Below are 24,273 nucleotides of genomic sequence, written 5' to 3'. Positions count from 1 at the left end.
TAGTGCATCAGGGAAGGGCATTCATCCAGGGGAAGAGAAATGCTTTCAGGACATCTTTAGACTGCTTTAGATGGCCAGAATGTACCTGTGAGGCAGGCAGCAAATACAGCTCAGAGAGGCCTGTAGGCTACTCTGTAGTGTTCAAAAAAGGACTGAACGAGGAACCTTCTGACTTCTAGAGAAAGTTCCTCAAAATCTTTCATATGGTAAAAAGACATTGCACTCTTAGGCAGAAAGAGAGAACATCTTCAATGCTTCTGATCATGATGCATTTATTTCAAAGTGTGTATGTGTTGTTTTCATTTTCCAGGGAAGTTTATAACTGTAAATAATTTGCTTCAGATGAAACCTAATGTATTCCACTCTGGAAATATGAAATGCATGTTTTTCTTTTTTAGCCTGTGGTGAGTCTTTTACAAGTACTCTAATAGATGTTTTTCCATAATTGCTAATTATTTGAGTTTCATCTTCATAGCTTAATTTTTTTCTCCTGTCACATCTATTAGTATTTGATGAGTAACATAAGATTTTTCTTTTAATACATGCTTTGGAATTTTCTCACCATATGGGGATGTTTGGTTTTTCTAGTTCATTAAAATCTACAAAAAAATTCTATTAGGAGAAAGCAACAAAGAGATTCTTTTTACCAAATGTGAATTCATTTGCATTTGGGGTTACATTATTGCACATCATTTAATGCAATATAGCAGTTAAATTGAGCATAAAATACTGAGAGGGAGTATATTACTGTCCCTAGTTATATTTTGGGGAATGGAAACAAAGTCAATTTAATGCTGTCTTACATAAGGGAAAATGACAGAGCATCAGTCTTTTTAACTAGGACAGACTGGGCTCTCTCACTCTAGTTTTTGAAAATTCCCATGGGGTAGAGTTGCATATGTGAGATGAATGCAACCCTAAAGACAAAATTACAAAATCAATAATAATTTCAAATACGTTTTTGGAAAAGATACAGAAGAGTACTTAGAACACAGGGGAGGCCTGGTTCCAGCATGCAGACAGAATAGTTAGTGGTCCTGCTTCCATATATTACCAGCAGAGCTGGCAGCAGGGTTGCATGATGCTTCCCACTACAGGACTCTCTTCTTACAATTTGGCCACTTTTTCACTGTATATTCACCATGAATTCACCATGCTGAGAGTATGCTCCTGGCTGATTTTTAAATTGAAATGGGTCAAACCTGTCTGACATTGAGCTGGAAGAAAATACATAGCACAAACTAAATAGCTTTTTCCAGTTACCCACTGGGAATCCTGTCCTTTGGACTAGAAGCTTGGCTTTTGGGGCTTGTTCATGGGGTAAGGAGTACCATTTGTGAGCCCCTAGAAAATAACCATATTGTTAAACATTGAAAAATGTCAGTTGAAACTGGCTCACCAGAGGCTTGGTGCAGTGTCACTGCAAACTTGTGCACTCAGGCTGTGGGCGTTTCATGCACAGAATTCCCACACTTGTGTTTGCTGCTGGGTTGCTTGGGCTTTCCTGTCTCAGTGTCTACCCATGTGGGGTTTCTCTCCAGGACTTCTTTTAGTTGCTGGAGCAGTATTTGACTGTTACAAAGTCAGACACTGATTGAGAGCCAGAGTTGTGTCCCCTGTTCTTTTAGACCCGTTACTGGTACCCAAGTAGGAACAAGAAGTAGCCCATCTGCTCTGGAGATATAAGGCAGTTTGAAAGAAGAAGGTGCTGGAGGAATGAGTTGTGGAGATAAAGGAACTAATGTGGATAAGGACAGAGGGCACAGCCCCACTGAGAGCATGAATCTCCACTCTCTTGTGGATTGTGGTGCTGAATGCAATTTTTTGCTATCAGCAAATGTCTTAAACTCCTTTGGAAATTGTGGATGCCTGAAAGCGTAGAAATGATATACAGAAAGAAGTGAAATTTATGATTTGTAAGTTATTTATTCAAGTAGTAGATAGTAAAAAATTGCTAATGATCCAAGATGAAGTTTTATATTCTTTTCCCTAACGGAATCTTGATATTGCAGTTTGCTGAAAGAACCCCTACATCCTTAAGATGCCACACAAAATTCTGCTTGAAAGGAAGGCTAAAAAATTAAATGCTCAAAAGCAGAGTATTTCAAGAATGGGGGCTGACTGAGCAGTGTTAATGAAGTGCTCTTACCTGTGTTTGTTACAGTAGAGACTTTGATTACCTGCTCCCATACATTTTTGCTGTGACACACTGCATTAAAACAACACCTTACCTCAAAAACCATGCTACCTTTCTTTTTGTACAGCTTCACCTCAGTGACTGTTTAAAACATAGCTGAGTTTGCTCCCTCTTCATTGAGAGCATACATCCTTTAAGGGGGAAATGCTTTTCATCTCCTTTGTACTGAGGAGTCCATGCTGAACACAGAAGACAAAAGCAGATAAAGTGCAAATTCATACAGTAATTGTTGCTACTGGGTGAAGAATATGTATTCTTTTCTGAAATCTTTCATGCTGTATTTCCTTTATGTTCCCTATATTGTCTGCAGGTTTTTATTGTGATATAGAGTTGCAGGAGCTCCCCCTTGTGCACGAAGTAATATTTGAAAAACAAACGGATTGAGTTTGTGAAACTTACAGGTTGAAAAATCCCCTTTATGTTTTTCATGAAATGTCTCCAAATCCTCTAGACTAGAAGCTTATTGGAAGTGATTTATTTTAAGGTATTTTGTATGCTATTGCTCCTATAGATTGTGCTGCAATAAATCTGTGAAAGTCACCTTTTCATCTGTCTTCTTTCCTGGCTAATATGATGTGGTAAAATAGAGATTCCTTTCCTTTACTGAATTTTCAATAAGATATAGGTACCATGTTAATTTTCATGTATTTAAATAATGGGGGTGATTGTGAAAACAGTATTTTTTTTATTAATTCTTAATGCATTTAGTTCAATTATATCGTAAAGATCTTAGAGTGGACAGAGAAGGCCATAATCAAGAGTTAATCCTCAAAGTATTGCAATTTCAATATTTTCTAGAAATAAACACAATCATTTTGCTTCTGATTTCCCTATATTTCAGTTTACTTTTCCTGGATGACCATTGTCAAAGGGAAAGCCTATTGAGCTATTCAGTGTATTGTTAAATGCGGATTTTGATAGAGCATTAGCAGAATTCTAAGGGAAATGTTTCACATGCTCATGAAATTGGGAGCCAAAAAATAAAAAAAGAGAGAGAGAGCAGGAAAGCAGGTATTGTTCTATCAAAGTGCAATTGCAAGGTGTTTGTTTGAAAGTTGTATTATCTCCAACATACACATGAAAACTGTGTTAAAGAGTGACTTACTTTCTGTGTGGAGGGTTATGTAGCTGCCCAGTGATACATGTGCATTAATTTCTGTTCTCACTTGGGTTCTGCACTGGACAGTTCTCCTATACAATATTTGCATAGGATTAAAAAATAAATCCCTTTTGTTTTCTGTTGTTGACGTGATTTCATGAAAGCACTACATGCAAATATTTCTGACTAATGTCTTTGTGCAGTCCTAACTGTACCCATTAATTTTAAGGGTTACTCTGATATTTTGGCACGTTTCACATATATAAAAGTAATTTGCCTAGAAGTCTGTTCAAGTTCTTCATTTTTCTCTAGGTGAAAGTGTTTAGGGTTCAATTATTATCACAGCCTCTCGCAATTTGGCTAGTGCAGAGGCTCTGCATATAGGCCCTGGCAATGAGTCACACAATGACAGCTTATGGCAGGGGAAATACAAAGACAGGAGTTTGAGATGAGTAGGAGTCTGTGAAAAATCCATTTTTTGTATGTTAGTAAGGAACTTCATCATGAAAAATGTGAAGGTCTTTATATGTCAGCAGAGCTCTTTAATGTAAACAAAATTGTCAGTAAGTCTGATGACTTTCCTAAGTAGACTTAGCATAAATTGTTGCAGAACTGCCAGGGAAAGTTGGATATCTCCAGTTTCAGCCAAGTAGTTGATATAGAGCTGTAGACTTCCCTTCTGAGTGTCTTTGTGAATAGCAGTACCTCAAAGGAAAGCTTGCAACACCCCATGTTCTTTTACACCAATCAGCTCCCTGATAACCTATGAAATATCTGTGATTCATGGTTTTGTTGTGTACCCCAAATTCTGGAGGTCCTAATGACAATTTGTACTGGAAATGGTTTCTTCCGCCTGTGCCTAATCATATGACTGAGCAGACCAATACAGAACTAGCCAGAGTAACCCCAGTATGAAACCTGGGGATGTGGGGAGTGGTTCTCATTGATCTAGTACTATACAGGAACGAGTAGCATGGCACTGTGGAGAAAGAAAATCCTTAGTTCAGATTGCTGTGTGTTTGCCTGTGTACATGGCAAGATCACTTAATTCTCTTCAGTCCATGCTTAATTGATTTCAAGGATTCCTGAAGCTCTTTCATGAATTTGGATGAAAAAATTTTGGTCGTTCTGTCTGTTTCTTTCATTGAGGAGTTTTCATTGTGGTGGTTCTAACGATAAATAGCATTGCCTATGATGAGAGTGGGAATGGTAAGAGATGGAGGCAAGACTTCTCTTGGTGGATGAATTAAACTTTTTGGAAAAAAGGGCAGAATTTTTCAAGCTATAGGACCTAAAGGAATATTCCATTTTAAATTTCATCCTTGTTTTCTAAGAGTAGTAATGTCAGAGTACTAAATATATGTAGGTATGTTTCAGTCTTAAAATGTAAACAATTGCTACATTTATCTCTTGGAAGAAGATGAATAATGGGAAGAATAGTGACTAGTGTCCAATAACATGGTGCAGTTGAATTGTCAGCACCTAAAGAGGAAGCCTCCCCTTTTCTGTCACCGCTGTAAAACATTGCAGAAGCAGCTACTGCCCTTGACTCAGGAGTGGAACACTGAGCTTGGAAAAGCTTTGAGAGCTGCAATGGCTTTCTGAGTCAGTGAAACTACCTGCAAGATCCAAGTCAGAATAGTGTGGGTTTTATCATAAGGGAGGAGTGAAAAGCTGAAAAATGAGCAGTATGGGAAAGAGAGAGACTTTCTCTGTTACCAGCAGAATAATCCAAATACTCAAGTCAATGCCTGAGCTAACCTGTATGAGTTTTTAGATTCATGACTTTTGCATCTGAATATTAATATATATTAATCTCCACAGTATTTTTTGAATGAAGAGCCCACTTAAAGTGTAATCATTGTTATTTTTATGCTCTCCACTTATGTTGCCCTTCATTTTTATTTTTATTTTTATTTTTATTTTTATTTTTATTTTTATTTTTATTTTTATTTTTATTTTTATTTTTATTTTTATTTTTATTTTTATTTTTATTTTTATTCAGACTCTATTGCAGTTTTTGTCCATTCCAAAGCCATGAAATTGTTGTTTGTTTTGGGTGCTTTGAGGCAAAGCAGGGATGGAGTCCTCTGCTACAAAGAGCTTTCAGTCAGAGAAAAAATAGAGTGGCTGTCAGACAGCAATATGCTGGATTACTTTGCACATCATAAGGCATGAGATTCATGGTTGTTTGTATGTTTCTAATAAATTTTCTTATAGGAGCTTATTGTGATCAGTCCTTGGTGTGATATTCCTAAAATACACTGGAAGTGAAGGAGGAAGTTCAGAAATCAATAGAAATATGCAAAACTAAGTGATATGTAATTCTCTGTTAAAATTGTATTTTGTTGGGGATCTAAGTCACATGCTGACCTCTTTCAGTGCATTAGTGTAATCAAGTACTGACCCATCTGACTAACCTTACAAAAGGGTTGTGGAGGTACTTGGGGTAGCACAGGGAAGGCTGTTTGGCTTGAGACATTTTTCCTTTCAGACTTCTCTTGCCTAGCTGAATGAGTGTTGCTGTTGTGGTTTATATAAATAACCTAAATAATGGAAAAAATAACAGAAATTCCTAGAAAATACTACAATTGTAAAGTAGTCATTACTGTGAATTAGGTGTGGGACCATCTTTCCACAGGAACATCACACTCAGTTCCACTTGTATGAGAGCACAGCCTGCTACCTTCTCCGCCAGTGCTGCCAAGGGCGCTCTGTGAATATGTATTGTGGAGTCACATTTGATGACTCTTGCTTCTTGACTGTGTTTTCTTTGAGATTCTGTCCCAGCCCCTAAAAAACATGCACATGTACTCCATTTATCTCTTGCAGTTGAAAGGCAGGAAGAGTGGGTAATTATACTGAGAAAAAAGATAGTCCCTTTCAAGGTTCATGTCTTCAGACAAGTCAAGCGTATACAAGTAACACATTTGGCACTTATATTTGAAACAGCAAAAGGAAATTTTTTTGAATCTTGTAATTATTTTCTCAAGTTTGGCAGAAAAATTGGATCAGTGATCTTAAAATCAGATTCTTTCTAGTCACTCATTTTGTCTCTCACAGAGCATTTTGACTGCCTGTCCTGCAATGCATGCTGGAAATTGGTATTCCACAAAGTCAATTATAGTTCTGAGCCAGTAAGAAGTAATCAATGTGTCTGATCTGATCATTTAGCAGCATCGTTTTTTCTTGTGTATGGATGACAAAAATTTGAGAGGTTAATAAATAGTGGGGAAAAGCTGTTCAATGGTTTTTTTCTTTTTCTTGTGTTAGCTAGTCAAGAGCAGAAGCCTGTTGTGCTGGCTGCGCACAAATAGCACCACAAGTGTCCAGTTTGTGGGGCTCATTGAGAGCCATTCCAAGTCAGAATTGCAGAGGCAAAAATGTCACATCTCTACAGCAGAGGTGAAAATGTAACTGGGACTCTTAGCACCCGTGAGGTTAAGGATAAAGTGCTGTTGAGGTATTTATGATTTATGACTTTCATTATTTATTCTCTTTGTGAATTTCCTCCTGAAAGAAGGCTTGGCACAAGACTGTGAACATGTTTGATCTTTGTGTACTTTATCATCAGTGATGCAGCTGTCTTAAAATTAAAGATAGCAGTTAGTGAGGAAATACAAATACATGTAGCTGAGTTGAATAGTAAAGAAATCAAAAGAATATTTAATTTAGGCTCCAAAATAAAATTTAAAAAGACCTCTGCTTTTTTTCCAATACAGATTGATGCACTGCTTTTAATTAGGATTTCTCAGACACACTTGTTTTCATCTTAGTAAACAAAATTATTTATAACCTATTTGTTTAATAACCTTAAATATGAACTGGATGGAGAAAAAGTCAGTACCTTAGCAGGAGAATTATGATTATGTCTTCACAAACCTCCAGTACTGCTCTGTCCATTCTCACTCTTTATAGTAACTTTCTCTAGAGCAGCATTTTCTCACCGAATCTTCATTTTCATGATTTGCTTAATGTGGTGCAACAGTTGTTATCCTTTACACAACCCACGAAGAGTCACTTAAGAGTCAATTAAACCAAATAAGATTTTGAGATTATGTTTAGAAAGGGGATGAGTTGTTGACAGATGGCAGGAACAGAATTTCAGCTAAATTCTGACAGACAAAACAATACTTTTAGCAATAATATGAAAATCAGTGCCAACATTGAAGAGAAATGGGGGAAAGGGGATAAATTACAAAATACATACAATAGGCGCTTTTCTTTTCACAAGGATGGGGCTGGTTCTGTGATATCTCTAAAAGCCAGACATCACAGAATTTACACAGCTTGGGCTACATACTGAGAGAGGTAAAAAGAGGTCATCTCTTTCAGAAACATGCTGTGGTGAATTGGGATGTAAAGAGATGTGGTTAGCTGGGGAAAATGTCAGGTAGAGTAATTTCGCCTCTCCTTACCCATCTTGGGTTAATTACTGCTGTGTCCTGTGTGCATTTGTGGAGCCAGTTTTTTTCTCAAGTTGCAATAAAGATTCATTTAGCAACAGAAGCATCTCAGAGCATGTTTAGAAATGTGTTTCTCACTTGTTAATCAGGGAAGATGAGATAAATTCAAAATTAAGAAAAAATGTGAACAGGCCTGGTTTATATAGTAGCAAGTTAGGCAGCAGCAAACTGTAGAAAATTAGAAAGAGAGAAGACAAACTTGCAAGTATTAAATATTTACTATTTTCCATTTAAAATAATATTTTGTTGTAATTGACAGGAATTAAAAGTATTACTCATCTGTTGTTTAATCAGAGAATATCTACTGTTAACACAGATGCACACTAAGTCAATATTGGTATTTTATTTACTGATTATTCCTAATGCACTTTGGAATTAATGTGAAAAACAGCATATTGATCTGTCATGTTCAGATCAATAATTTGATTCCAGATGCCTTTGTATGTTTTTAGTCAATGTAATTACTGACACTCTAAAGAGCACTGAATGATTAACTAATACAGCAGTTATGGTTTCTTTTCATGCTAGTTAAATGTGTGAGACCACCATTGGATTTTACCACAAAATGAAAAAAAAACTCTTCTCCTGCACAGCCTGAGAAACTTGGATTAGATAGGGTAGGTAGCATGGTTTAGCACATCAACACCCACCACTTTGACAAGCTTTTTGTAGACATCAAGGGAAATAGAAGTTTTAAGAAAGATAAGAAGGTTGTTTTGTGGATATTTGTCAAGAGCAGAATACATATCTTTTCCACTGACACACAAATATGTAAATTAAACCAGTGCTTGATGGGTTTTTTTAATGTTTATGACAGAAGACTTAAAACCATTGAAGTAGAGAAGTACCTGGCTGAAAGAAGAATGTTTGTGCTTTTTGTAAAATGTGTTCTGATCAAGCAATCATTTTGGGATTTCTTTCCTCTGTTATTTTCATATTCTGCAGAAACAATCATTTACCTTTTTAGGAAATATATTCCATGTAGATGGAAAACATCAATATAGATCAGTAAAAATCTCCTGAGAAGTAGGACACCAGAAGGTGTTGTAGTGGATGTTCTTAGATTATTCCTTTTCAGTTTTATTTTTAAAGAAAAATGATTTCTGAAGAAGATGACAGGAAGAAGAAAGAGGAGTAGATAGGGAAGCTGGACTCTGAGGCTCATGTGCTGCACTCATTCAGTGTTTCTTCATTTCATGTACTTTGGCACAATGCACTGTCCTGAACTTGGAGAATAAGGAACATGAAGTCACCAGAAGCAGCACAAAACAGGTTTAAATTAACTTCTCTTGCCCACTTGCCAGAGGCTTTACCTTGTTGCTGACCTCCCCAGGGAGTTCAGGAGGTAGCCCTTCAATGTCTCACTTTGATGACTCTTCCTTTCTGTGTTTAAAATAACTTTAAATTCCCCAGCATGAGTTTGTAGACACTAGACTTCCAGGATTCCAGTTGCAGCATTCAGCAGTGTTTTCAGTTGCTTATTCCCATCATTTGCTGAAGTTGTGAGTAGACAGTGTTGTGCCCATTTCACCATGGAGAGGTTGAGACACTCAGAGGTGCAATGACTAATGGGGATCACACAATACATAAACTGCTGTCACCCAGGAGGCAGTAGTCCTCTTGCCTCACTTGGGTAATGTTTTGACTACACTGAAGTCAAGAATTTTGCCACTAATTTTAATGGGTTCACAGTTTCACTCATAATTCAAACCTCCAGGTTTTGGTGCCCTTATGTTTTACATGAAATCACTTAACCTAAAATTTCACTACCTCATCCTCAGAAGGTACTTCTGGCATCTGGATGTAATTGAAACCTAGGAGAGCCCATCCAATCTTGTTTTCTAAACAGAGTACCTTCTGGGAGTCTTGAAGGTATGCTTGCCAAAGTTAAAAAGTTATCTAGAAATGTCTTTATCATCCCTTCAGTTTGTCTTTTGAATAGATGCTGTGTGCCTAGAGCATGAATGAGAGACCGGCCTTAAAAACTGGAAACCTTGCTGCCTAATATTTATTGTACTTTTAAAGTCTTTGTCATTATAGCTTGTTTCTAAAGAAGTAAGCAGTTTCAGGTAAGCATACTTTTAAAACCATGGACTCAAAGAAACCAGTAGTTTGCATGAGAGACAAAAAAATGTTTTATTCTTTTGTAGGTTAAAGAAATGCAGGAGCAGAGAGAAACCCTGACAACACTGGCTTGAAACTCGTTATGATAACTGTAGTCACACCTCTCTCAGAATATTGGGAATGCTCACAGCAGAGTTAGCATTTTCTGACATTTCATTCAATGCAGGCAGTGTAGTTATAGCAGCTGTTTCATTGTAGCAGGGAAGTAGAAAAATGACGGGAAAATAAGACATCATTAGCCATGTTCTGGGGGGCTTTGTGCACTGGTCATAGTCTGTTTCAATATTCTTTTTCCCTTTGACATTCACAGTGAAGTGTCATTTTTGGTAATGGCTGAATCATTTTGTGTTAAAAGGAAGGATATTTATAGTTTGTCGAGGAAACATTGTAGAAGTGTTAATAATGTGAATTCAGTTTAACTTCCTAAAATAAATTTGCTACATTGAATATTGAGAATTTAAAGAACACATTTTCCTGTTTATGTTATTAAAAAAATGTAGATTACTACAGAAAAGCAATTTTAGAATGTATTTTAAAATACAGCATAGTCTTCACATTGTATTACATTTAAAGAACATAGATTTTAAACCAGTCATCATTACTCTGAATATTTTGATAGTAGCTCATTTGCTGACAGTATTCAAAGCATTTTACAAAGGTAGAAATTATTAGTATTCCTCTCTCCAGAAAAAGAGAAATGAAACCCACTGTGATTAGGTGATTTGTGTAAGGTCATGCAGTCAAAAAAACCAGAATAAAACTGGGCTCTCTTTAACCACTGGCCCTGACAATTTCTACTAGGCTGTTTTGTTTGGTTTAATTTGTAGTTAGATTATCAGTTTTTAGATTACAGGTGCTATAGCTTTATGAAACTCAGAAGATTTTTTCAATTTGATAATTTTCTTCCCTAATTTTGCAAGCATCCTGTGATTATGTGTTCAGCCATTAGTACCTTGCCATTCTCCCCATTTTGCTGTTTACAGATGTTTGTTAAGAAATTAGAATAGTTGTCTTCTGTGAGCATGGGTGGCTTGAAGATCCTTTTGTAGTACAATTTGAGACTGTCTAGACTGGTCCTTTTAAAACAAGTGATCTTTTGGGGTAATTTGTCCTTTGTTAGTTGCCAAGTATTTGTTAATTGTGAAGTTCCCTGCAGACCTGGGATGAGGTCAGTCATTGTCAGTTTTGGACTTTTCCAGTTAGGAGATATGAGCAGGTAGTTTGCTTTTTTGACTCCTAGTGCTATCTTGTGAAGCACAGGCTGGTTCTCCCAGCTGTTGCATATGTTTGTGGGGAGAGTGAAGAGGAGAATGAATTGTTTACAATTGTTTACATGATAGGAGTGATGACTGCATTTCTATTTCCACTTTTTCTGTTTTCTGAGAGGGTGTGGTGAATCTCCTTGTATGGGCCATTCATCTAAGAGTTGGACTTGATGATACTTGAGGGTCCCTTCCAACACAGAATATTCAGTGACTGGCTCTGTGATTAAATATGACAGTCTGGTTGGGACCCAGAGCTCAGTGCTGGTTCCATGTCCCAGCCATCAGAAGTCCCCACAGCCGGGAGTGTGTGCCAAGGTTTCTTATGGACCATGTGCCTTCGGGAGTTAGAGGCCATCACATAGATTGTTTTCTGATACCAAGCATTGGTCAGTACATCAGCATATTCTACACATGGCTACTCCAGAGATCCAGTATGGGTTAGTATAGACACAGAACACAGAATATTCTGTGTTGGAAGGGACCCACCAGGATGATTAAGTCCAACTCCCAAGTGAATGGCCCATATGGAGACGGGCCTGCAACCTTGATGTTGTTAGCACCATGCTCTGACCAACCAGGCTATTCTCAGGGAAACTCCTACAATATTGATTACATTTTCCTTCAAATTTTGACAAAAATGTCTTCCAAAGGACGTTTTTATGATGAGATCTTTGGTCAGCTGTTTCTCTCATGTTCAGCAATTTGCATTCAATAAGGGTATTGTTTTCCCTGTAGTTCCCTAGCAGAGGTTGGTGCAGTCTGCATAGACACTCTTCACTGCAGCTGGAAATAGGACCAATGGAGTTAACTTCAAGATACTCCATCCAAGACTGCTTTCCAGCTGAAAATACACTCCAAAAGCTGTGATACTGTATGCTCAACTTTATCCCTGTTACATGGTTATTCTGTAGTGCTGGAAATAATGGCCTGTATTGGAAAAAGTCATCTCTACACCATCTTTGGAACTCTTACCTCTGCCTTTATTCTGAAGCAGCACAAATAGATGACATTACCAAAAGCTTGAGAAAGAATGGTGAGGTGGTAGGTGTTGCGTGGGGGGGCACTGGGGACTCTGCCTAGTTGTCAGCTGTATCCTGCTGGCTGGCTATGATTTTGCCAATATTGTGGGAATGGGGTTTTTTTGTATATTTTATTTCTTCCTGTGTGTACCAGGTAGGGCACTAGAAGTCTTTTGGGAGGTGTATACAAAGATATTCAAAAATGTCAGTTGTCAGAAGGCATCAGGAGTCATTTGGAACCAGTAAGAGCTAAAGATGCTCTGCTCCCTGAGAAACACTTAGGAGAATCAGATGTTGTGGGCTTGGCTCAAAATTCATTGAATCAATTAGGGACTTCCTTGTGATTTCAGTAGCAATTGGATTAGACCATAAATCACCAATAGTGGTAAATACTGAGGATGTAAACCAAACAGACCTCTCTTAGTGAGGTGGCTGTTGCTGCTGACACCTTTCAATGTGCGTGTGGCTTTTGTCCTTTGTTTGTTCTGGATCCCCTTGGCAGCCAGCAGGAAAACAGATGTCACTTGCAATTCTTTTCAGTTCCCCAGCTGAAAATAAAGGGATCAACAGCAGTGCACAGGTTTATCTGATCACCCTGGTAACATGCTGTGGTTAACTCCAATCAATACTGAAACTTGTTCTCTGCTCAGAGATGAGCTACACTGAGGTCATGGGAAAAAAACCTGATTCATTGGCTTTTACTTTTTTCACCTTAGTTCTTTGCAATACACATATTCTATGTTTGCATGTGAGAATAGTAAATTAAGTTCCCTTCATCACTTGATTTTACTGATCCAAATTGCTGTAGATCTAAAATGTTCATTCATATGTAAAGGCTCAGAGACATCACTTTACAGCTATTTAACAAGGGGAATAGAAATATCTATTTTTGTAAGAGATGTTCTTGGATTTTATTAAGCAGAATCAAATAAGTTGACAAATACAGATCTCATAGTAGGTCACTATTATTGTTGTTCATTTTATTATTTATTTGTCTGCATATTGCTCAGTGATGTAAGAAACACTAAAATAAAGACAGGCCTTGCCCTGTAGTTTGAAATCTAAGGCCTATTTCTCCACAGATTAAATGTGTGCATAAAATTATACACATGAATAGTCCTATTTAAATCTGTGATATTGCTCTCATGCATAAATATTTGAATCTTGAAAGGAATGGAGGCTAAAATTATTGCTTTCTCTGCTTTACCCCAATTTAAATAGCGAGTTTTGTGACTGGCTTTGTGAAGGGTTTGTTTGAATGGCTCAAATGTGAATCCATAAATGTACAGATAAGGAGTTTTTCAATGTTAATGCTGAAAGCCTTTTTACCACAGTTTCTCATAATAATTTTCTGCTTTCCCCTACCAACACCAGAGGCTTTCCCTTCTCCACCCTCTAGACCCATATGACCTCCTGCCCTACAGGGAAGATCAGCAGGTCATAGCAAACTGTGTGTGGTGTTGCTGTGTTGCTTTATCTCACACTGAAGGAAAGCTAAGAGCAGTTACACTGGTCACTCCTGTGGCCAGGAGGTGAATAATAGGTTGTAAACTATTGTAATTGGATTGCTTATCTGAGCTCTTTGCCTGATAAATTTTCCCTTATTCAGAAGTTCTGAAAAATTGGATCATCAAGGACCTCTGTTCCACATGTATGTAATTTAGTCTCATTAATTCTTCAAAGACACCAGGATGTGTTAAGAAGTCAATTAAACACTCTCCTCACACTCTGCTGTTTTAAAGGGAGAGTTCCTTTTTTTTTATTTTTTAAGTGCTTTCCAAGCAATCCTTAATGAAAGGTCGAGGATTGTAAAGATTCACAAAACAATCTTGGTCTTTAGGCAATCTATGTCTGTCCCTTACAGAATGCATTTTTTTCTGATGGGAAGTTGTTGCTGGAACCCTGTTATCTCCTAATAACTAACTGATGTTACATTGCTCTGCCTTTGAAATATGTCTTGCCTTTCTGTAGCAAACTCAGTCCAAGCCCTGTGTTTCCATTTTATTGCATTTCAACTAATCACTAGTGCAGCCAGAGCTCACTGCAGCAGTTTTGAAAGGCTCTGGCTTTGGGGGCTCTTTGCTGGACATGTCTTTCGGATGTCATTGTCCCTCGGGAGCAACGATTGTCCAGGCTCACTGCCCCGGGAGCTCTGTCACTGATCACCTCTATCCTCACAAATTGCACAGTACCATGTAGTGAGGCTAAAACTACTTCAGGAAGCATTGAGTCCATCCCCAAGCCACATGCGCACTATAGCAGTGTCACTCCTAACAGATTCCTTGTGTATCCTTGAGGAACCAGATTTCTCTGGCAACTCACTGTCCACACTGCGAGGAAAGCTTCAGCGATGCCTAAACTGAATCTTTCTTAGAGCAATTTAAATTATTCCCTGATCTCTGCATGATGGACTAGGCCACTTCTTTCTAATTTTCAAAGGCCTTTTAAATCAGAAGACTTTTTTAATCACACCTCTGCTAAGATTTGCCTTTTCCTTAGCTTAACAGCTTTGATTATTTATGTTGTGCTTTCTGATTGTTTTTGTTGCTTTCCTCTAAATTCTTTCCAGCTGGTTTAGATGCTTTTGGAGTAAAATGGTCAAATGAGACCACAGTGCTTTTCTTACCTGGGCTGACTAAAGCAGAACACCATTATGTATCTAATATATTACTACATTCCACCACAGTATTTGCTGCTTTTATGCAAGTATGGCATTGGTTAATCAGTTGTGTTTAATATTTAAATATTTAAAACATTGTAAAACTTTTTTCCTTTTCTGTGGTACTGCACTAAGACACTTGTTCCATACCCTGTCTTTATTTAGCTGATTCCACCTGCTTCAGAAATGTAGTCATCACTCTGTACATAAAAGCATCATTTTTAGACAAATTCTGCAACTGTTTCATATTGTAAACATATTCTGCAATGTATGTGCAATGCCTCCCATCCTGAAGTTTCCTGCAGACTCAATAAAGGTGTATTCTGCTTCATCCCATGTTAATATTTAATGTTATCAGATGTGATATATTCTTGAACGCTGCTTTGAACAGACCTCTGGTATGACTGCCAGTTTGACTTTGCTTCACTGGTAATTGATTTCAAAATGCAGTTTTCCAACTGACTTTGCACCTGTTTTTTAAGAATTTAATCTGACTGTTGCAGAACAGAATATCTGATGAGAAAGTGCTAATCCTTACTAGAGGGTTGAAAATCTACTGCTTCTTGTCTAATCTATCAATGTTGCTACTCAATAATGGAAAGAAATTAGATCAGTGTGGCATGATCTGTTCTTGGTTAATATACGTCACATGTGACTCATCTCCCTGTTCTTTTCCAGGTGCTTAAAAATTGACTTTTTCTAGGAAGACTTTAAGCTGATATCTGTATTTTTCAGCTTCTCCTTTTCCATATTTCTGTCTTCAGCTGCCTTCCTTAGACCCCAAGAGTGGCTGCTGATGGTTCCGAGATGGTTGCAACCCTCTTTAAGTTTCTTCGTGCTCTTCAAGTTTCCTGCATGAAATTCTGCAAAGCCAATCTGAAAACAACTAATTTATGTTCTTGGGGTTTTATTCAAGGTTGAGATTTTACTCCTGTCACTCTACTACTCAGGATATTAACCATCTCTCTGCCACTGATCTTTCTAATGAACGTTGATTAAAAATAAATCAAAAGTTTCTGGCCTTCCTGAACCACCTGTAAATAGATTTCCCTCTGTTAAACAGTAGCTCAACACTCTTTATTTTCTTTGTTTTACTACTAATGCACTTGTGGAATATTTTTGTACCTCCTGACATTTCTTGGCAGGTCTGTTTCATTTAATACCTTTGCTTTTTTAATTCTGTCTTTTGTTATTCAATTTATACTTGCTTTAGACCCCCTACTTTCTCCTTTCTGTGTATTTCTTTCTTGTGTGTGAGTGAAGAGCTCTTTCTTTAGCTAAGTCTTTACTTCACCTTCTAGTTAAGTTCTAGTATGCATTGTATGTATGATTAATATGGTTTCTTTAAGTGACTGCCAGCTCCCATTAATTCCTTTTACCTCACACTTGTTCCCCCATGACCCACTGCAGGAATATAGCTATCAGTATTCTGTTTTTATGGAAACTTTTCTTCCGAGTGCATTGTGTCTGCTTTGATGCTCTTTCTTCCTTCTGTCAAGTTCTGACACTGGATCATTTCATGATCACCTTCACCCAAGTTATGTTCAATCTTTGCAGCTGATCCTCTGTATTGGTCAGGATGTAGGTGAATAAGCCTTCCTCCTGCTTTCTGGAGATTCTTGTGCTGTGTCTTAGCTTTCACCTTTTTGGGTTGAATCAGATTCCTTCCAAATGCTGTCTTATATTCTGTTTTGATTAGGTTGGGAGATTTATTAAAAAATCTTCATCCATGGTGTGCATTTGTTTTTGCTAGTCTGTTGCTCTAAAAATCTCCTATATTTTTTGTCTTATATATTTTATCTCTCTGAGTATATTCCTAACTAGAATTACAATCTGGAGGCTAGATTGAAGATATTGTACCTGTTTGAGAGTGTTATTCTATGGTTTTGTTTTCATTAGAGGCATCTTTGAAAAGATTTTGCTATTCTTTGCCTATGTTAACTGCAAATATAGACTATCTAGAGCAGATTCCACACAGTTCCAGAAACCAAGAAATATTGAGGGATGTGCTACTGCTCTTCTGGCTGGACAGAAATGTTTGGAGCTTAAATGAGTTTATAAAAAATTGTTGACTTAATAAATGAGGAAAATCAGGAATCCCTTTTTAATTGTATTGATATGCCTTTTCAGAGATTTCTTGTAAGGTATGAATAGAAACAACTTTGTATTGGTTTCCATTTACAGGCCTCTATGTTAAGATTATTGATTTCTGTCATATGCTTTTCCCCTTCCCACCATAGTTTCCTGCTGCATTTTTAGCTCTTAGCCCTGTTTGATAAGTACAAGGACTGTGTCACATCATTAAAATCCCATGGGAGCTAATGGCCAGATGCCCAGTGTAAGGAAACCAGTTCCTCAGGCCAGAAGTGCCTGGCCCAGTGTAAGGAAACCAGTTCCTCAGGCCAGAAGTGCCTGGTGTGTGTTTGACTGATCCTGCCCTGGCTGCCTTGGCTTTGCCGTGGGGCTGCGAGGGCACTGTGGCTGCCGTGGGCCGAGGTGCTGAGTCTTGCCCTTGAGGGAGGGCTCTGCTCAGCCTGATGGCTGTCAGCCAGCCCTGAGCACCGGCCAAAGCCAGCCCTTGTGCTGTGTCCTGACATCGCACACTCAAAGTGAGTTTGGTCCGTGCTGTAACTACCGGGCCCTACAAGCCAAAGGTCTGCCCATCATCCTCACGTGCCTGCTGAAGTTCGCTCTTGCTCGCCTTTGTCTCCGTTTCTACTGTCCTTTAACCTTCCGCTTTCCTTTTCCCTCTGTGTTGTGCCGTGTTCTCCCTGTCTCCCTCTTTCACCTGTTTGCTATGTGCCTGTTTTCCCATTTCTCTCATCCCCTTCTCCCCTGTAGAGCCCCGATGGTCTTTCCTTTCACTCCTCCCTTTGTAGAACCAAGCCACTTGCTTTGTTCTTTCCTTTTTTCGTCGCCAGCCCCAGTCCTTGCCTGGGTCCCTGCGAGTGGCCTGCCTGCCTCTGCATTTCAGAGAGCAGCTATAAAAGGGTTGCCAGCTCAGCCTGGTGATAATTTAGAAAACATAGAGGAAGAAGATCTCTATCTCCATTCCTGTTTCTTGTGCTGTGCTGTAAGGGAGAAAAGAGCTGAATAGAAAAAGGTGCTGAAGAAGGAGAGAATATCTGTGGTGGGAGGGTGAATGGCAGAGCAGATGCTTGTGGGAGAGCGCTGTTGTACGGGGCAAAGAGGTAACTGTGCCTGTGTGTGCTCAGATCTGGTGTGACGTTCAGTCATTGCCCATTTCATTAGTACTTGACAAAGTTTAGCACAGATTTGTTATTCATCTTCACATGCCATGTCACTGTTTTAATTTGCTGAGCCTCAACAACCAAGTTTGCCTTTAGGAGGATGTGTTCAGAAGTTTTTTATATATTCCTACGTCCTGGGCAGAGCTTGGACTTCCACATTATTCTTTGTTATTACAGCTTTTTTGTTAATTTTTTTACTTTAGTCTTTATTTTTCTGGTCAACCTTAAAAAAAATTATTTAATTTCATTTTATTTTTCAGACACCTCTTATTGATCCTCACATCCCACATCATCCTACTAAAACCATTACACAGGTAATAGAACGCAGGTGTCCTGTAGAGCCAGGCCATTAGACAAATAGAAATAACTATTTACAACAGTGTAATATGAATCAGCTGAAGTGATGCTTTCTGTTAGATGTGAGAAGTATGTGAAATTTAAAATCCTAAATATATACTACATTGCTCTAAAAAGTAAGCTTCTGTGCAAGAGGATTTTTAATTCAGGAAGGAGAGCATTTGTGTTTTGTTTTGCAGAAAGCAGTACAGAGATTCCAGAAAGTTTAAAATTGCGTTTCTTGGTCTTTATTTTTTTCCATGATCACCAAGGTTCCTTCAGAAAAGATCCTTAGAGCTGGAAAGATTTTGCGAAATACAATTCTGTCCCGAGCTCCTCACATGATACGAGATCGTAAATACCATCTGAAGACTTACAGGTGTGTGAGCTGATTGTATGGAGGTCTCTGAATTTTTATGCCTGCCATTCTCTGTATTGTCATGTATGCCTTACCATACTTGCAGGTCTCAAAAGGTCTGAAATTATTCTGTGATGCTATTTGAGTTGGATGTTATGCAGTCTTTAATGGGCCTGGTAAATCCTTTCTGAAGTAATTTGACTGGAAATTGAGTCTGTGATTGTGAACAGAGCGTTCACATACAAGCACTCTTCCAAAGCATAGTTAATAGCATAGTTAGCTGGAATATTATGTGCAGTACCAAGTTAAAATGAAGAGTCTGTTCTCTTTGTATATCAGTAAGAGATAATAGAAAACTTTATTAATATATTATGTTCCTGTACTGATTGCTACAGCAGTGTGCTGACTGTAGTGTTCTGAAAATTCACCTGGTGAGAAACATTCCTGATGCAGATTTGCTGTTCTGTTTAATTTTTTTCCAGTGTTTTGTGACTCTCTTGTCTTCCTGCTGGTGGCAGCACAGTCTTGCTGAAGTGGGATAACAATAGCACTTGTAGAAAGAAATCTGCCTGCAAGGTGTCAGGATCTGCCTACTATTGGCTTAAGAAATAATCTGTTTGTTTTAGAGTCTAATGTTTAAATCAAACACCTAGTTCATTATTCAGAGTGGTTTTAAGTAAAAATTATTTTAAAATCTCTGTGTCTTTTTCTAAATAGTAAATCAATATGTTGCTGATCTTCATTTGAAATAAATACATTGATTTTTCATATTTCAGTCCAAAATATATTTAAAATACAAAGGTATTTGGCACTTGTGAGTTGATTCAAGAATATGTCTCAATATGACATTGCTGATTGGTCTAGAATAACAGAAGAGCATATATGATAAATGAAGAGCAGTGCTGGTCAAACACTGGCTGTTCTCCAGAACTTGAGACCTGCTCTCTGCCTCTGGGTCAGTCAGGAGGTGCAAGGTTACCAAGACCTCACATGAGAGAGCCTCAGAACACTGTACCAAAACCAGTGTCTCCAAATACAGTGTGACAGAAATTTGATTACAAATGCAGGAACGCCCTCATAGCACTCACTCTTCCTGTGGAGGCTGCATTGGCAAAACTTTTACAGTATTAAATTTCTGTTTGCATGCAAGATTCTGAGAAGCATCAGGCTTTTGGTATCCCATGGTATACAGAGGTTTCTTTTGAATACTGGGTTGGAGGTTGTTGCACTGGTGCTGTAGGTTTTGTACCAGGTGTCACAGGCTCAAATAGATCCTCTGAATTCTGCATTTCCCAAAACACTTCTTTGCTAAGGTGATCTTCTTAAAACTGGACATCTTCACTGGTGTTTCAAGCGTGTGTATGTAGATGGTGACATGGGGTTTTCTTCAGGGAGATTTAAATGTGTACAGAGTTTAAGATATCACTGTTGTTGGCAGTCACTGTGTGCAGTCTCTCTCCTGGCAGGCTTCCTTTTCATTCCTGTCTGTTTATCTGTCCTTCAGGCAATGCTGTGTGGGGACAGAGCTAGTTGACTGGATGATGCAACAAAGTCCTTGTGTCCATTTACGAACCCAGGCTGTTGGCATGTGGCAAGTACTGCTGGAAGAAGGTGTTCTTAACCATGGTAAGATAAAGAAAATCACTATCTTGAATAAAATATGGGCAGTGTGTGACATCAACACCTCTGTATTCTTTTTCATGAAAAAGAAAGGGATCATGAGCCTAAAATAAATGCCACAGAGCAGCCTGTTCATTCATAAGTGCAAGTGCAACACACAGGCAGTATTATTTGAATCTTGCCAGTATGCTTTTTAACTTACGACCATATTGCATCATAAATGAACAAGTGATAATGGTAGTCTAATTATACTTAGGAGTACACTGGCTTGTGCTTATATTTTTAGAACTGGGTAGCACTCAGGCCAAAACCAAGAGATGTATTACCATACATAAAACTAACCTTCATCAAAGATTTGCAGTATTTTGAAGTGAATGTGAGTGTTTGTGTTTGCTCAGATTCATAATTTTGGAATGATTTGCATTGGTTTTGGAGGGGTTTCCAAATTCAGCACACCAGATATTCCAGTGCAGAAATCTGTGATTTTATCTTAGTTTTCTGATTGCATTTTACATTGCCTTTCAGTTTCCATTTGGCAGGGTTTAGTGGGTAACAGGATATTACAGCCCTCAAAAAGGGTAGGTTTCTAAAGCAATATTCGTATTTGAATCTTTGCATATAAATTTTTATTAAATGTAGAAGAGTAGCTCTATTACAGTAAACTTGCATTTATCATCTCTTGTGGTTCCCATATCCCAGGGAGAAAATGCCATTTCTGTCAGAGAGAAGGCAGATTGTTTCCACTGCTGCCTTACCCTAAGGGCTCTAACTTGAATTCCTGCCATATATTCCCTTGAACTCTCCGGGGAAAGCAAGTGCAAGCTTCATCACAGTATCCAACTCAACACATCACTCTGACTTACTTTGGAAGACCAGGGGTTTGCAATAGCATAATGTTACTTTAGAGGTCTTCTCTTGGCAGTTCATCCATTGACTCCACCAGGACACAGGTCGATGGACTTGCCCCTGGGATTGTACCTCGATAATACACATTTCTGCTACATCACAAGGAGTTTAGTTGCTTTTGCTACCTTTTTTCAGCCTGTCTAAATACGTAGAGCAAAGTGTTTGTGCTAGAAAATACCTTTTAGAAATTCATAATATAACCATTTTCCCCAGTGTAATTTGTTTGATTAAATGAAATAGTTTCAAACAATAAGAAAACAGAACTAATAAAAAAACATATACATGTGTATGCATGAATTTATACACACCCACAACACACTTATATGGAAGCCTTTTGCATAGTATTTGTAGTACACAATTTAAAAGTGTACCCTTCAAGCTGCATACATGAGAAATAGTTTCATGCTCTTACAGTTTTTCTGTAGCTTTCTTTCTCTTCTTAAATAATCTATCTGTAACAAACATGATACTACACAGCAAACAAGCTTTGCTTCATTGAGGAGCATTCAGTATTTAATGTGCTGTGTTGTTTTTAGTGGACCAGGAACACCACTTTCAGGACAAATACTTATTTTATCGATTTTTGGATGATGAGCGTGAAGATGCCCCTTTGCCAACTGAGGAGGAGAAAAAGGAGTGTGATGAAGAGCTACAGGATACTATGCTGCTTCTGTCTCAGATTGGGCCAGATGCTCATATGAGGATGATTCTCAGGAAACCGTAAGCTGAATAATGAGTTAATATTATGGGTCTTCCTTGTGACATGGAAACGAGAAACCTACATTGATTATCAGCCTTTTTTTCAGACAGCTTTATAGGGACTTCAGAGCCAGTATAAACTCTGTTTGACCCTCCTTCGAAGGCAAGCATTAAGCAGGTAGGGTTTAGTGGCCATGGCAGACATATTCTGCTGCTAATTAAACACACTGAGAATGAGGAATAACTTAAACTCACCTTCACTGAAGATTTTTTGGGGCCATTCAAGACAGGCAGGTACTCAGGGCTGGATCCTGCTACCTTGAGGCTATTGGCAAAGTTTGTCTTTGCTATATGGGAGAGGAGTGGGCCCCGCTTACAGTGTGAGAACACTTTTCAGAGTAAAAGATTTTTGAATCACCTAACCAAGTGCTTGTTGCAGTTCTGTTTCCATCTGTATCCTTTCCAGGCTCCATTCCTGTTTAGATCACAAGTTCATTTCAACAGCACTTTTCCAAAAACTTGCTAAAAGCATTGAATTTCAAAAAGTGCCATCAAACCCTTGTGCTTATATAAACAGGAAACCCTGTCATGCAGCAATAGGTTTGAAGTATACATTTTATTTTTTCTCTTTATTAGAGATCTAGTCAGTGCAACTAAAAGAGCACTTGCTCCCTGTCACACAAAAGACATGGACAAGCCAGAGTGAGAGCAGTGTGTTTGCATACATCCTTAGGGAGTCATGGAATTGAGATCTTGTACCCTCGCAGACATGTCCTGTGCCCTTTCCACTGAGCAGAAAATGTGAACTTTTGCACCTCTGAGCAGACACCAGTCATTGGAGTCTGAACAAAGGTGTGTGCTGGGACCCTGCTTCTCTGCACTCTGTCCTTTGCCTCAGGCTAACTGAGCAGGTTGTCTCTACGAATTTCCCTTTTGGTTATCATCTGGACTGCTTACAGAGTGCTGACAGGCTGGAAGGATGCTGTGGAAAGTACTGCTCTTCTCTCTGTATTGTCACTTGCACAGCATCACCTGAAAGAATACTAATATGAGATTTTTTATGGAATATAGTGAGGAGAAAGAGGTCTTCTAAAGACTGATAAGACTGATATCATCATCTGACATGTTTCCCTGTCCCTGAAAGTGGATAATTTTTGCTGCCCTTTGCTCACTGAAGTAACCTTGTACTGCCAGGGACCGTATTAACTACTGTTCTAGTATTCAGTTTACATACGTAATGATTTTGTTAGTTGAAAATCCTCCCTGGACTGAGCTGTAGCAAAGCTGTTAAAATCTCCATGAATCCTCAGAGTCCTGCTAGTTTTGACTAGACACTGTTACAGCTGCCAAAAGTTCAAAGGAATTGTCAAGGCTTCAGAGATGCTGACTCTAGCTGACCTGAGCAGGACCCACAATTTTCAAACCAACACAGCTGCACTTTATAACAGTAGCCATTTCCAGAGAGGTTGCAGAACTCAGATAATTACCCTGAAAGAAATAAGACAATATTCTTTGATGAGAAGATTACTTTGAGAATTTGATTGTATAATGAAGCTGTTGCTTTGAAAGGTACTTTCTATTGTTCAAAATCTGAAAATCTCTAACAAAAAGTGTCACTTGTTTTGACAGCCAACTTAAAAAAGTCTCTGTTTATTACATTAACTGCAGCATTTTAACTGTCAAACTGTGAAAGAATGTTCTATAGTTTAAAAAACAGAATAGAGCTCAGGGAAATTTTTGGCAGGCTCTTGTTGCTATTGTTTTTTTTTTTCCTTTGGAAACACATATACTGAATGTGAAAGTAGCTTTTTGTGGAGTAGCAAACACAGCTCTCTGCTCCTTATAATGGCTGTAGCACAGGTGCAGACCTTGCTAAAGTTCCTCTAAAAATTACTGTAGAATTAATACAGCTCCTCCCTAAGTGTTTCCCCCCCCTTCAGTATGAAAATATGTCCTGATGGTAAACCCTAATTTAATAGGATGCTATAATGCAAAGCTAAACACAATAATAACAGGAGTCTTTAAAGGAAGACTTGTAATCCTCCAACAATAGTATTCAGCTCAGATAATGTTATGGATTACATTCTCTTTTTAATGCCCTAGCCTAAAGTAAGTTAGCAGTGTGACTGAAATAATAAATCTGTGTTATATGTTCTTAGTGGCTTCACTTAGCACATTTTTTCTTCATAGAGAGCATTTGACACTTAATCACAATGTTATGGGGTCTCTGATCTTTTCTCTTGTTCTTATTATCTGAGAATTTTCTGGTTAGCT

The 24,273-nt window shown here is 38.2% G+C and overlaps 1 protein-coding gene across 3 annotated transcripts in view; it reads left to right on the top strand.

Annotated features, from left to right (window-relative positions):
• Positions 1–24,273, top strand: part of RAPGEF4 (Rap guanine nucleotide exchange factor 4) — a 141,819-nt gene that overhangs the window by 67,503 nt on the left and 50,043 nt on the right. For 2 of the 3 annotated variants that reach the window (XM_005484068.4, XM_014265054.3), the window contains 4 exons: positions 18,341–18,394; positions 18,689–18,795; positions 20,279–20,400; positions 21,837–22,020. In XM_005484068.4, the coding sequence (XP_005484125.2) occupies positions 18,341–18,394; positions 18,689–18,795; positions 20,279–20,400; positions 21,837–22,020 (467 nt within the window). The remainder of the gene's footprint in view (positions 1–18,340; positions 18,395–18,688; positions 18,796–20,278; positions 20,401–21,836; positions 22,021–24,273) is intronic. The other variant, XM_005484069.4, reaches the window with a different exon arrangement.

The sequence above is a fragment of the Zonotrichia albicollis genome, chromosome 10 (assembly GCF_047830755.1).
Source record: "Zonotrichia albicollis isolate bZonAlb1 chromosome 10, bZonAlb1.hap1, whole genome shotgun sequence".
Classification (NCBI taxonomy): Eukaryota; Metazoa; Chordata; class Aves; order Passeriformes; family Passerellidae; genus Zonotrichia; species Zonotrichia albicollis.
Note: the sequence above shows the minus strand (reverse complement) of the source record. Positions and strands in the feature narration are given on the sequence as shown.